Here is a 14,479-nt window from a genome sequence, read left to right on the forward strand (position 1 = left end):
TGCAACGCGGCCGTTGCCATGGCAACTATAGGTAAACATGGGCCTCGCCCAACCGGACCCTCTATCTTAATCAAGGTTAATCCCTAGATCTTTATTTTTCTACAGATCGCCTTTGTCCTTGACTCTTCTTAAATCTTTCGCCTTCTTTTCTTGACTCTGTTTACATTCTTCAAACAACACAAAATCCCATTCCTCCGAATTCCCCGATTCCCCCAATTTTTCCCCTCGGCAGATAGCCGTTAAGACGTCAACTCGCATTACAACAAGGGGGACCCATTCCATTTAACCACCACAATGAGCCAGATGTATGACGAACACCACTATGCGAGTTCGCGACGTCAGTCCCTGGCCACTCCTCCTCCACCTTCCATGTCCCCGCGCCACACCAGAGCCCGCAGTCAGAGCGTGCGAGCGAGCAACGGTACCGTCAGCACGCATAATAGCTTCTCCAGTGGACGTATGTCTGAAGCCACCAATGTCACCCAACCGCCCTACTATTCAAAAAAGTTCGTGGTAGTTGGCGATGGTGGATGCGGTAAGACATGCTTGTTGATTAGTTACTCGCAAGGCTATTTCCCAGAGGTATGTGTTTACATTTCGCAGAACAAACCAGACACAATTCTAATATATGTAGAAATACGTTCCCACTGTGTTCGAAAACTATATCACCCAGACCACCCACCGCGCATCGGGTAAGGGAGTCGAACTAGCGTTATGGGATACAGCTGGACAGGAGGAGTATGATCGTTTGCGCCCACTGTCCTATCCCGAGACAGATCTTCTGTTTGTCTGCTTCGCGATTGATTGCCCTGCATCTTTGGAGAACGTTATGGATAAGGTCAGTTAGATTCAGATCCTTGCTTCTTGCTCCACTTCTCTGACATCCTCCACAGTGGTACCCAGAGGTCCTGCATTTCTGCCCAACAACTCCCATAGTTCTGGTTGGGCTAAAGTCAGATCTTCGCTCCAAACGCACTTGCATCGAGCTCCTCAAGACCCAGGGTCTGACTCCTATCACTCAGGAACAAGGTCATACTGTGGCTCATCGGATGGGCGCCACATATGTGGAGTGCAGCAGTAAGGAGATGCGCGGTGTAGATGACGTCTTTGCAAAAGCAGTGGACACTGTTGTGTCAATTGAAGAGCAAGGCTGGAACGCCCCACCAACGAATAATCGCAACAGCGCAAAGCCCGCCACAAATGACAATGGCGGTGGTGCGCGTGGTCCGGGTAAAAAGATCAAAAAACGCTCCTGCAAGATCCTGTAAGATCGTGTAGGTTGATTTTTTTTCTCACATTTTTGCTCGATATTCTCCTTCTCTTCTCTTTACCAAATTCTAGCTTTTAGAAGCTGGATCATCTGTCAAAACTTTCGCCCCGAAGACGCAGCGCGCTCTTGGGACGATTCCTGTTTCTTTATCTATGGGAGGCTTTTTCCTGGACTGGATGTTTGTCTGTCCTATATTGATTCCTTTTGTTGTGTTTCTTATGACCCTTCCTCTTTCCCCATCTCATGGCCCGGCTTCGGACACTTTTCATTTCGGCATGCATGGGATTGGTGTTTTCGTTTATGTTATTTGATATGCTCTGTTGGCGATAGCGACATCCTATGTGTTACTGAAACAAATAAATTATGGATTCTTGATATTCAACTATACTACGGTGTAAAGGTGAAATATTGTAGGGAACAACCAAAGTAATGCATGGTATCTTGAAAGTACGAACCAACCAACGCCACACTTGCGAGTTAACAGCTCAGAGCTACCCAGTTATCGAGTCGTTCTCATCTTTCTTAATTACTGGTTCCCGGCTCTCGCTCTCACCGCTGACCTTTCGCTTTCCAGTACCATCTTCGACCTCTTCCTCTGGTCGAGCCATGAAGTTTTCAAATTGGGACCAGAGAGCCTCGACAGAACTGAATTCATTACCAACCTGGTTTCATCAGTAAATTGGAATCTGATATCAGAGTTTTGGCCCAAACATACAGTGATAATGCTCTCTAAATTACGGTTCAGCCGGTTCATGTTTTGTAGGACTTGTTCCATACCCTGGTATTGCGCGTGAGTAAAGCTGTTGCAGTTTTGAGCCGAAGGAAAATTGAAGTGAGAAGATTCTCCCTGGTATACTTACCCCGGCAATCTCTCGGACGAGCTCTTCGCGTTGCTGCTCAAAGACAGTGGGGGATGCACGCCCACCGGAACCCGGAGTCGCAGGCCAAGCCATGATTGAATATAAAGTAAGTTTGAACAATCAAACAATATGGATTGAAGCAGTATCAAACGCGATTCAAGCCACCGCAGCTCAAGGCGAGTGAATTGATGCGTCCCGTCAGGATTAAGATACGCGAATTTGAGCTGTTGAGCGTCGGACTACTACCAACTGTTCAACTCGACTGGGATTCGTAACTAGTTTCCTTCGAGAATTTGCAGCAGATAAAGCCTTGGGAAATGGTCTCATCTACACTGGTGTTGTAGGAAGATTATGTGTCGGGATTTTTGATCGGGAGACGTTGTGGTGGGGCAAGTTTGGATAAGCCGAAGCCGACAGAGTGATCAATGCTCTGCTACTCCAAGGCTTTAATACCATAGAATTATAAGTTCAATAGCTTCATTGATTTGACAGCCTCCAGGCTGATTTCTATTATTTGTTACTAACTCCAGTTTAATCTAATTGCCGCTTTCTTCTCTACCCCTAACTATGCAAATTGGAACGATAGTGGTACTGTAATGAGGTGGTGACAAGAAGTTTGACGTCGAGTATGAGAGGATCTACTTAGCGGAGATCTTCTTCCAGCTCTCACGTGTCTTCAATGCCTCCCACCACTTCTTGGTAGCAGGGTACTTGTTCAAGAGTTCCGCAAAACCGAAAGGCTCAACGAAAGTACCATAAGAAAGGTGGAAAAGGTCGGCGAGAGTCAATTTATCACCGCCAATGAAAGCCTGCTTGGAAAGCAAACGCTCGTATCCCTCCAGGGTAGTATCAAGCTGGGCGACAAGAGCCTTGACACGGGCTTCATCAGTTTCCCCGAGACCCTTCATCGGCTTGAAGACCTTCTCAAATGCGATTTCCGAAACGATGGGGTCGAAGTAAGATTGTTCAATGGAGAGACCCTTTTAGAGCGATGTTAGTGTTGTTATCAGGTCAAAAGAAACATCACAAAACATACCTGTAGGTAGATGGCATGCGCCTTCAGGTCGCTCTGGGTAGGAATAAGATCGGTTCCCTGACTGCTGTATTTGGTAGCAACATATTGGGCAATAGCTCTGCTCTCTGAGGGAATATGAATTGATTAGCTTGTCATCCTTGTCAAGTCTAATGTGTTTTGTTGCTTACCAAAGATCTTCAGATCAGTCTCAGTGTCTTCGAAAACAGGCACCTTTCCAAAGGGATGGTAATTGGCAATGTAAGCCTCAGCCTTCTGCTCGCCCTTGGAAAGATCAATGGCATTGAACTCGACCTCCACCTCCTTCTCCGCGAGCACAACGCTCACTCGTTTAGAGCAGGTAGAAAGGGGGAAACCGTGAAGCTTGAGAACCATTTTGTGTGATTTTAATTTCAATTGATGATATGTGTTATGTTGAGAGAGTGCGAGGGGTGATGATGTCTTTTAAGGGACAATCAACTCGGTTCGGCCAATTTCTAGAATCCCCTCGGATAGGGGATTCGGAATTAACTTGTGGACCCCTGATTTACTCCGAAATTCCGGGCATTAGTTAGCAGGTTTAATCGCCGTGGAGGATGCACATATTTAGAAATGACATAACTGCGGAATAATTCCGTGTTATCAGGTCGATACCTACTTTTTACGTATTGCGGGGTAGATGAGGGGTCACAATAAGCGGTCAGCAATTGCTTCTAATACAAGACCACGGATTGTGATTCCATCATCTCAAACGGACTCCTGACTACTCAATTGGAAGTCTGTCTTACTATGTCTTACTTCTGCATCTCCAATGGCTGTCTTCCCTGTTTCATCAATCCTTCGACTCGCCTAGGTCTTGCCCAAACTAAGTCCGGATCACTATCACGTCACCCAGCATGGTCCCCACTCCGGAGAAAGTGGCAGATGTAAACATTTGTCATCTGAACGTCAGTTGAAGGGGTGTAAAGATTGAGCGCATGGCCAAGAGGTCTGATGGGAACGAAAGAGCAGCGGATGCAAGTTCGGACGATCTATTCAGCATCACTTCACAAGTTCTGTCATCTTGGAGGCCTTATCTGAGAATTGGTTCTAGGGAAGTGAGAGCCCCTGAAGCCTTTCAGAATATGGTAAGAGGTCATGGATAAGAAGTCAAAAGATAGACTATGAAGGTCACTACCGTTGATTTGCATATTAATCTGGTTCACAGCCTTATATGTTTGTTGAAGAGCCCCGGGAAAAAATCCGGCTGCAATTGCTTGAGATATTCTGTCAGCCTATGAAGTGATAAGCAAGAACTTGGCTGACCAAACAGGTCAATGAGGCGCAAGTTGTATGCGACACAAAGCTCGGAATCTTCTAACTACTTAGGTATGACCGTTGACAAGGTTGACCCGTGCTAGGCAGATGCATCTTCGAGAGCGACAACAAAAACAACTTTATCGGAGCTGCAATTGATTTGGAATTTCAAGCGAATATAGCAACCTTTCGTCCTGGCCCCGTTTCAACGATCAACCCACGCATCGTCCGTACCTAGGTGATGGCTGAATGTTCTAGTCACACACAGTATTTCATTTACTCGCGCTTATTGATCGATATGTGCTAGGTGAAGTTGGCTCAATATAAGAGGGCGAGTTGACCTCTATTGAGGACGAGGTGCCAGGTACCCATAGCGATGGACAACCTCCTTTAGAGCCCGGGTGTCGAGTTCGTGTACCACAACCATCTGGCGTCCCGCTGGCTGATAATCGGATTCATATATCCATGGATGAATAGCTACGTTGACCGGTAAGCACTTCATGAGATGCGTCCTAGACTCCTAAGGTCAAAGTAGCAACCCACTTGAGCAACGTGCAAAATCTTGAAGCTGCTCTTCATTGCCCACTTGCGCAGATGCGAGGACTAGAGAAACCTTGGAACCCATGACATGCCTCGTGGGTGGTAATATCTACCTAATAGATAACCTTAAAGTGAAATCCATGTGAGCCATCAAACATTATCATCTTGAGAAGAACCCTGGAAGGGATATAAGTACTTAGGTAGGTTACCTTCTACTACGCCTCAAAACCTCTTCCTACCTAGGTATCTATGTATGATTTCAAATACCTGGGGCCTGAATTCCTCAATCCTGAGGATTATGCAACATGAACTTTTTATTAGAAGTAGAAAATATGTCTACACATCTCCCAGGTGCTCAGGTTGATGATTTACATGATTTTCAAGATTGAGGTCTTAATTTCTGAAGTAAGGAAGGAACAGATATCGCAGCCCAGGTAACTCAATTCAATTCTAATACAAAGCGAGTCATGAGGCATGACCTAAGCGAACGAAAGCTTAAGTGAATTATTAGTTACGCATAATATGTGGGGTTGACACGGATATGACTTTCGGCACATCACATTATCTGACAACTTAGGAAACACATCTCGTGGTCTGACTCTGCAGCTCTTTCCAAACTTTTTCAAGTTTCAACTGATTGAACTGAAACAAATTCCAGCGACTCAATAAGCACTTGCCAAGACAAGTGGGGGGAAAGATACGTGTGACTTCTAGTTAAGTTCTAGTTACTTAGACTACGAACTGTAGACCCGTAGACAGAGTATCCAATGTCCATAAGTTTTCTTTATGAAACTCCAATCTAGTCCAATACGGTATCAACCTACGCGAATTCCACATGGAAATTTAAAGTCTATTCTCGCGTGGAGATCGAAGTTAAAGAAATAGAGAATAGTTAAAGAACCGGGTAATTAATTTACTCCGAATCTGGCCTTTTTTTGAAGGCCTAGCCGAGGGCCAATCGAGAGGTTGGGAGAGAAAAAGTAAAATAAAATAAAAATAAAATCCCACTAATGCAGTCCAAATTTAAGACATCAAGCCAACGGACGTCGTCGGAGCAGTCCAATTTCCCCTTCCTCCAACGGAGTACGGAGTACACAACGTCTTATCTCCTCAAAAGTCCAGCCTCCCTGGCAAAAAAAAAACAACTCGTGTTCACTGACAGCTGTAATTATAAGTGCAAGGGTACAAAAGTGGCCAGTGTACTGTCTGCCCCTCATACCCGGGCCAGGGGTCCACTGGTACCTGTCCAATTCCATGGGTCGTGATAGAATTCCAGATCCATTCGAACTTGACAGCCAAGCCTGGGCCTGTTTCAGATCCACCAGGTACAGAATTGAAGATCAAACAGTCGCATCCCCATCTGTTGTGTCTCGGTCTGAAGGTCGTATAACTTTTTTCCCCCAAAAAAACTGTCTAGAGTTGATACTAACTATAGACCCGGACCAGCTGGAACCAGGTATCAACAGGAACTTGATAGGACATAGGACTTCAGGACTCAATATGACTTGATAGGTGGTCTATAATAATGCCCCCCATTTGGATCTATGGTTCAAACACCGATAAAATTAAAGAAATAAGAAATAAGCGGGTTCAATTCTATATACAAATGTTTTCGGCGCTTCCAGACCAGAACTAGATGGGATGTACGAAGTACCCACAAAGCAAAAAGTTCTGTCAAAAATACAAGGAAAAAAATGGACTCATCCATTTGATTTTAATATCCCAAGGTAAAATGTAAAAAGACAACGTCCCGGACGTATAGAAGTAGAAGGTAACAAATAGGCTCTCATCATATCGTTATCATAAATAATAATAATAAAAAGGGTGGGGGATCTCCTGCGTCCGGCGCGATCAATCAATATTGCCCTTGCCAATCAGACCAGCAGAACGAACTGGTCTAAGGCCAAACAAGTGTGTCCGACTGCAAAATCCCAGGAATTGCCCTTTTGAAAAGTCCAGTCACATTTGTTCATATCATTTGCATTTGCATTTCGGTTGTTTGTTCGCGTCACGTCTTGGGGGTTTCCCGTGGTCGTGGTCATGATCATGAAATGTTTGAAGTCGTAAACCGTAAACCGTACACAGTAAGCACTCGAAGGAATAAACTGGAGAATAGAAGAAGGAGAAGAAAAGAAGTATGTAGTAGAAGAGAAGATGGAAGGCTAAAGGAGAATGGAGAATCACTATGAGCTCCTTCGTGGTTGCGCAAGCAAACTGCTGAATCTCTTCCACCGCTGAGTGGGTGACAATGGAACGCCATTGTCTAGCTGAGATTTATCCATGAGCTTGGTCGAGGACTGGGTTGAGGAGCGTGGTCGATTCATAGTAGCTTCGTGATGAGCCAGTACATCCTCGAGTCGAACGTCAGACTCTGAACGTAAGCGACAGTCTTTTGGATCGAGGATCTCAATGAACTTGGAAGGTGTATCGCGCATTGTGATTGATGATGAGTATTTAGTAGTTACTCGACCAGGAATTTGGAAGAGTGAAAGAGTAGATGTGTATAGTGTATAGTGTAGAGATGTATGCAAAGACAAGACAAAGTCAGAATTGGCGCCGAGTAAGTTGAGTAGGCTCAGTAGTTTTTTATATTCGGAGAAACGAGTGTAGTAGAACGAGGGGAAAAGGGGAATTTAATAGTTTAAGAAATTGAAATAAAAAATAAAAAAAACAATAACAAGTTGAAGGAACCAGTCCAGGATAACCGAGTGGATCCAGGATGATAATAAACCACAGAATGACAAGAGTAAGGGAATTAGCTCAGGGCGTCTAGAGGTAATAAACGGTAATATATCTTGTAATTCAATCGTAATTAAATTGTCACCCCGAAATTACCTACTCTCTCTTCATATGCAAGCCACCATTCTTCTTCTCCTCTTCGGACTCTCCCTTGGACTCTTCCATTCCCCCTTTTCCCCTCCTCTTCAGAGTTCAAAACTTATTTCCTTATCTGGTCATGAGTGACCGGATTGACTTCCCCATGAGAACGAAAAGTGGCAAAGATCGGCGTCTCACCATTTACAATTTTACAGAAGAGAAAAAATGTGGCGTCTACGGTATGGCCTATGACCGTTATGGCTTAAGGATGGTTCGTGCGATCCTGGTGGGTCATGAGAGAGGGACAACGCGGCCAAGAGGGTTTAAGTTAAGTTGCAGAGTTTTAATCCATAAAACTTATAATTAGCTTCTTTTGGTCTTGTACAACGAAGTTCAGGTTCTTCCTAGTCTTCCGGTTCACCTTCTACATGCTAACTAAATGACGTGGTTGTGGCTTGTACCTAGCTAGTAGCTTTGTTGATCGCGGCTTCATCGATTATCAGAGCTTCAAGTTCGCCACCCAAATCGTCGTGCTATAAAAAAAGTTTCGATTATGGAAGATCGCGGATCTTGGTGGATTAAAATTGGGTATAAAGAAGCATTATGGAACTTGATATTTACTCCGTAGAAGTGATCAACTGCTAATCTTACTGGGATAAAGTATAACGATGTCCACGTGAGCATCTACAAACTATGTCATAAACCTTGATATCTAAGCCTCAATACGTACACATCATGAGGAAATACACCGTTTCAATCCACATGATACAGCTGTACTGCCGTTCATCCGGGGTTTGATACACCTTCAATGCAGACCCTGCAGTTTCTACCTATCCACTGGACGCGTCGTTGATCGGCACACTGCCTCTGTACCGCATTTCCTATGCCAGTTTTTGGCGTGCCCTTCCATATTAGTGCCCAACCCCTCGCTGCTTTTGCTCACTGAGTAGGACTGAGCACATCTCGGAGTATTATAAGCTCACTGATCTGCTCCGCGGTAGCCACGGTTGCTCGGTCGCCGCCTCATCAAAACCCATCTTCTTTAGTAACCTATATTTTTAATCATTAACCATGCCACCAATCCGCTCTCAAAAGTCTCAAAAATTATTTGAGCAGGAGGGTAAAGCATTACTCGTTATTAAAGCTATTAATGAGGGTAGGTATCCCTCTGCTGCAGCTGCAGCATATGCTTTTTCTGTCCCACCTACTACTCTGCGAGCTAGGATATGGACGTGGAAGTTGGTCTGATTCGCGCCACTCTCGCCATAAATTCTCTGCCCAAGAAGAGAAATCGATAGAGAAAGGCTACCCTCTATGGATTCTAGATGGATTTCTCTTACGCATGCTCTAGCTAGATATATGGTGAATTTATTGCTCCGACCGCGACAACCAACACCCTCTAACCCTCTTCCCAAAGTTGGTATTAAGTAAACCACTGTGTTTGTTAAACGAGATGAAGCCCTCACTACTAATCTCTCTCGTAAACATAATTATAAGAGAGCTCTTTCTGAAGACCCTGAGGTTGTTCTACTTTCATCTGATATTCCAGACCCTTTATTTCGGCCGAAAAACGTGTATTTAAAGGACCAACTGCTTCCATGGAAGACAGTTGGTCAAGCAAGTATCTACCAGTTTATTTTATATCTATATCTCTATTCATCTGATCCTTGGGATATCCTTCTTCCTTTATTAGGCCAACAAGACCCTTTGGTCTGATATCGTAGCGTCCATCTGTCCCTGATCAGACCATCAAGACCCTTTGATCTGATCATTATATTCGTCCCGTCCCTGGCAGAAGTCATTAGAGCTTAACACCTCCTACATTACGTTTTAGGCACTGCCACCCGTCCTAAGTTCAACAATATTTATAATAATTATATCGACTCTTCTGTCTAAAGCAGTAAGAGCAGTTCTATCTTATAAATAGCTAGTCCTCTACATAAATAGAAAAGCAGACCCTATTAAAACTCTAAATTCACCAGAAGTATTACCAGATATAAGGTATGAAGATGAACTAGATATTATTGTGCTCTAAATATTCTTCCGAGCAACAGATGATCACAAAAGAGGGAAACGTTTATGAAGAAACAAAAAGCAAGAAAGGAAGAGAGAAAAGGATACGAAGATGAAAATGAAAAAAATGTTTAATGCATGCGCTAACGATGCTTCTTAGCGATATTAAAACAGAAAAGAAGGAATAAATGAAGCAAGAGAGCAAATAGCAGAATGCGAGAGAACGAGAAAGACCCAAATCACCTGGCCATCTACATAGGATGGTGGCCAATCTTTAAGAGGTGTCAAGTTGACGACGGAGCTCAGTCAGGCCGAGCGGTAGATTATCTAGTAGGTTTCGGTTTGCCAGTATATAAGCACCGAAAATATCGTCACGAAGGAGGAACAGCTGCCGATACATGTGGCGATTCTGGCTGCGTCCCTTTGCCAAATCTCGAAGTCTGCTATAACTCCCGCTCGGGTGTCTTCTAAATCAATAAGTATCACTTTCGTGTATGAGGGGCCCCACCCTCTAGGAGTAGGCGGGCATTAGCCACAAGGTTGACATACGACTCGCTCCATCCAACCTCCATGGATATTGTGGGCAACTGGTGTGGAGACTGAAAAGGTTCAATCGCGAAATCTGTAATCTTTCTAGAGCCCACATAGAGCGACTTAATCATGACAATCGTCGGATTCCCTCCACAACAGAACTCATTTACTTCAGCCGCGGTGAGAAGGCCTACACTGTTCTATCAGATTACCTCAGTATTAAGCCAAACAACTGCGCCTTCGTGTTGTGGGGTTGGCATCCTGATGTGAATTATCTTTTGTTGAAGAAATGACGTCAGTTTGTAGCCGGAGTTTCTGGCCTCGAGAAGTTTTCAGAGCTCTGGTGCAAGATTTTCTGATACGTTCGTCAACACCAAAAACGGCGCGTCGGATGGAATATTACTCTGGACGAGGATGAATGCCTTTTGCATGGAGCGAATATTCGCAAGCGAAATGGTTGGATCTGGCCCCAGGGAGCGGGTTTGAGCTGGAAGAGAGCCCATGATGAGCAGAGAAGTTAGAATCCAAGGAGGAGATACTTGGTCTTTCCTATAATGGATGTATTTGATCTTTCCTGAAATGGAAGGCGGCTGTAGAAGCTGATTTTCTCCGCACTCACTTTCTCGGTTAGACTGAATTATTGCTAACCAATAATGTGACTGAAAATTTTGACCGCCCTCATCAAAACGGCAATTAATTTGAAGAAATGTGGTACTTACAATCACGGCCGCGCGGTATAAGCCGGTCTTTAGACTTTTAAGGAATCATTTATAGCTTAAGCCATTTATTTATAGGCTAGGGGATAACTTACACAAGTGACAAGATATAAGACTAGGCCTGTTGAACTGAGGAGGGGTTGTGGTGCCTAAAATGTAAGGCAGGTGTTCAAGCTCCGTAGATGCTGCCGAGAAGGGTGATCAGACTAAATGGTCGTTTAGTCTGATCAGAGTCGTCGGTATTACGATATCAGACTAAAGGGTCTTGGTGATCTAATAAAGGAAGAAGGATATGATATATCTCAGGGATCAGATGAGAGTGGGGGATATTTGGACGGCGGCCATATCTCGGCGAGATGTATAGACGCTTCGCGAATAAATGCTATTTTGATATTCCTTAAGAGCTAAGATCTTGCGCTTCATATCATGTGCCGATCGGGCCTTTTGGTGGCAGGGTAGCTAAAAACGAGGTGCGAAAATGACGTATGGGAATTTAGTGTATCGTTCGCTTGTAGAACACGTTAGTTAACACGTGGATTTTCTAGTAATTTCAATAAATCAACCTATTCACTTCTCATTAAAGTCGACAGGAGCAGCTCCATGAGCGTGAGCCTAGACTGAAATCTACTCAGTGAGCCTGACCCTGAGCGCCCTCATAAAAGCGGCGGCACCTGAAATAGGAAATCCCCACTCATGCATAGAAAAAACGGTACGTAAAGCTACCTTGGTACCTCAACGGTACATCACCGCTTCTTTTAGAATTCCAAATTTGGGAATATCATGGCCATTTCACTTGATATCAGATAAATCAGAGCATTCCAAGTTTCTGATTTCGCATTCACTCATCAATTATAACGAGTACTGCCTAACACAGCCTACCTAAATACCTTAGATTGCCTAGAGAAGCTTACGAAGATTCCAAGGACACAGGGCTCTCGAGGTCATAGCTTTCATCCCACCAGGCAATCACCCGGTCTACCGTCTACCAAACCCCGAATTTGAAACCTTGTAAAGTTTGGATAATCAGCTGATTTGATTTTCCCCCGCCATATGCAAGAAGTGCGAGGACTGAAAGAACCATAAAAACGCCTATTCAAAACCCTGAATTGGAACAAATGCAGCCGTTCCCAACCCGCTGTCCAGGTAACTAACTTTGACCGCTGATCAACACGCACTGCCTAGCACTGCACCTTCTTTTCGTGGTATCGTATTTATTTGTATTCCATGTTGGTCATCTCAATACCGCCCCACGAAGAAACATAGAGAATGTTGTTGCAACTGTATTCAGCGCATAAGTTAGCAAGACACTGTTAAATATTCTTGAATTTGATCCATCTTCGAGTTCACTTACCGAATAAGTGCGATGCCCAGGTCGCTGCGTTTGTCTCCGTCCACAAACTCTTCTGTGTTGTGTAGTAGCAGGTTCATGTACGAATCCACGCTCTGGAGAGTACCCTTGTACTCGGATTGGCCCCACTTAAGGCGGACGAGGATTTCAGTGCCAATTCTGTTTATCAAGTCGGTCAGTAAGGTTCTGTATCTCTGGTTGGTGATCCCCGGGTAGGATTCGCGACAGGGAGATCCAATCATAGGTGGAGTCAGATTTGGGTGTGGGGTAGGGAGGGGAGATCTACTTGGCTTGCAAAAAGGGACGGGGATTGAGAGGAGCGAGCTGCAGAAGGAATGTCAGCTGTGATCTAGCATTTGAGGATAGACCATCAGAGCAATAGTCCATCGGGAGCTGGACTCGAAGGTCCGAGATTGTAGGGAAGACGAACACTCATTGTGAATAGGAGTTTTGACGGTTTTGCACCGTTTCGCAAGAAGAATATGCAGGGGAGAAAAAGGAATCGACGATGGGTTTTCTTTTCGTAGGTTGGTGAATGATGGAGGGTCTGGGGGTTGGTAGCGCGAAAATGTGAGCTTGTGGTCTGGGCATGCGGCCAATCAACAGCCTCCACTTCTCACCGCCTACGATATCAAATCAACAAGCTCCCAGAGTTTAGAGCTCTACAACTAACGTAATAGGGATGTACAGTACCCTTGATTTAATAGAATGTCCATATATACGTTGTAGTTGAGTCAATATTTAAAATTTCACTGCTTTATCCCAGATCTCTGTCAATTGTGTAGCACCAATCGCCTGGCCCACTCCAAGTTCCGCAGCCAAATCTAATAAGACAGTAGAAAGAAAGTAAAAGAAAATAATCAACGGAAATCGCTACAGCCTCATACCTGGTTTGAAGGACTGCCCAAGCTGGGCCAAATCTCTCCAGAACAACATGAGAATTGCAAGTATTTAAAGAGAAATCATAAGCGAAATTATGCGCGACCAATAGTCCAGGTGATCTCCTTAATGCTGACCTCCTCACTAGACTTATCGTCGTACTCATACCATTCGCCCTCAGAGAGGTCAATTTCAGCAAAGGGAGTCGAAGTCTCAGCGCCCTTAGCCTCCCATTCACCCTGCGTAGACTGGATCAGAACAATGCTGAAATTAATGCTTCAGGAGACAGGTATACTCACGTCGGGTTTGAACTCAATAAACTCTAGACCACGGCAGTCAAGCTCAAGGATCTTGAGACCCTTCTTTTTCTCATCTGCCTCATAGGCGTGGGGACCGGCAATGACGCTGGCCGAGTGGGTTTTCTAGCCGGTGTTTTTTTAGCCAATGAAGATTGATATAGCATGACGAGAATGCGATCAGATACATGGAGGGTAGTATCAGAAGCTTGTGTTACATATGTTGATGGCGATGAGTATAGAGGGAGAAGTTGTTATTTACTTACCGTGCACATCCGGCACTTCCACACAAAGTTGGCCTCGCCACGGCTGCCGGGGATCTCATGCTCCTCCTACAAATTGCCGTATTGTTAACAATGTGAATTATGGGGAATAAGTGTTTAATTGTCCGAAGCATACAAAGCGATTGAAGCTGACCCAGTTCGGGTGCACTTCATGGCATGAGGTGCATTTCACGCGGAAAGTGTAGAAGTAAGGGTTCTCCTCCGCATCAGTTGGCTTTAGACCAATGACTCTATTCCAAATAATTAGATCCAAATATCTTCCGGCGCTTGAGTCATTCGAAAAACAGTGTGTAATGCAGCTTTCCGGCGGTGCGGGGAGAGATTCAAGCCACCAGGACGCTTAGAAAAAATGGGGAAACGCGTGTCAAGGTAGGGCTTACCCTTCGAGCTCGGCCTTGAGAACAAGAGAGAGCATTTTGGAATCAAATGTTCTCTTTTTGATGGCTTTGTTGTGTTGCGTTGATGTGAAAACAACACAGATCAATTGATGCGGGGTGGATGCAGAAAAATAGATCGAGGTCTTGGCATGTGACTACGGCGAGATCAGGGTCGATTTCTCACTACAATGTGTGGTATGACGAATTAAGGGAAATCGAGAGAATATCAAGAGCTGAAAG

The 14,479-nt window shown here is 44.6% G+C and overlaps 6 protein-coding genes across 6 annotated transcripts; 1 reads left to right on the forward strand and 5 right to left on the reverse strand.

Annotated features, from left to right (window-relative positions):
• Positions 1-294: 294 nt before the first annotated feature.
• N7495_005379 (GTP-binding protein rhoC) lies at positions 295-1,268 on the forward strand (the record flags this gene model as incomplete). The annotated part of the gene is made up of 3 exons (XM_057208030.1): positions 295-582; positions 635-838; positions 894-1,268. The coding sequence occupies 3 exons, from the start codon at positions 295-297 to the stop codon at positions 1,266-1,268; spliced, it is 867 nt and encodes a 288-aa protein (XP_057061804.1).
• A 493-nt stretch (positions 1,269-1,761) lies between these two features.
• On the reverse strand, positions 1,762-2,223 carry N7495_005380 (DASH complex subunit DAD1; the record flags this gene model as incomplete). The annotated part of the gene is made up of 3 exons (XM_057208031.1): positions 1,762-1,932; positions 1,986-2,048; positions 2,131-2,223. 3 exons carry the CDS (start codon positions 2,221-2,223, stop codon positions 1,762-1,764), a joined length of 327 nt encoding a protein of 108 aa, XP_057061805.1.
• A 545-nt stretch (positions 2,224-2,768) lies between these two features.
• Positions 2,769-3,538, reverse strand: N7495_005381 (uncharacterized protein; the record flags this gene model as incomplete). Its single annotated transcript, XM_057208032.1, has 3 exons — positions 2,769-3,110; positions 3,167-3,270; positions 3,334-3,538. The coding sequence occupies 3 exons, from the start codon at positions 3,536-3,538 to the stop codon at positions 2,769-2,771; spliced, it is 651 nt and encodes a 216-aa protein (XP_057061806.1).
• Positions 3,539-7,161: 3,623 nt separating this feature from the next.
• N7495_005382 (uncharacterized protein) lies at positions 7,162-7,413 on the reverse strand (the record flags this gene model as incomplete). The annotated part of the gene is made up of 1 exon (XM_057208033.1): positions 7,162-7,413. One exon carries the CDS (start codon positions 7,411-7,413, stop codon positions 7,162-7,164), a length of 252 nt encoding a protein of 83 aa, XP_057061807.1.
• Positions 7,414-12,266: 4,853 nt separating this feature from the next.
• On the reverse strand, positions 12,267-12,790 carry N7495_005383 (small nuclear ribonucleoprotein F; the record flags this gene model as incomplete). Its single annotated transcript, XM_057208034.1, has 3 exons — positions 12,267-12,333; positions 12,407-12,562; positions 12,690-12,790. The coding sequence occupies 3 exons, from the start codon at positions 12,788-12,790 to the stop codon at positions 12,267-12,269; spliced, it is 324 nt and encodes a 107-aa protein (XP_057061808.1).
• A 587-nt stretch (positions 12,791-13,377) lies between these two features.
• N7495_005384 (CXXC motif containing zinc binding protein) lies at positions 13,378-14,277 on the reverse strand (the record flags this gene model as incomplete). Its single annotated transcript, XM_057208035.1, has 5 exons — positions 13,378-13,530; positions 13,582-13,704; positions 13,845-13,910; positions 13,978-14,092; positions 14,243-14,277. The coding sequence occupies 5 exons, from the start codon at positions 14,275-14,277 to the stop codon at positions 13,378-13,380; spliced, it is 492 nt and encodes a 163-aa protein (XP_057061809.1).
• Between the last annotated feature and the right edge of the window lie 202 nt (positions 14,278-14,479).

The sequence above is a fragment of the Penicillium taxi genome (assembly GCF_028828555.1).
Source record: "Penicillium taxi strain IBT 34144 chromosome Unknown utg000004l_segment0_segment0, whole genome shotgun sequence".
Classification (NCBI taxonomy): Eukaryota; Fungi; Ascomycota; class Eurotiomycetes; order Eurotiales; family Aspergillaceae; genus Penicillium; species Penicillium taxi.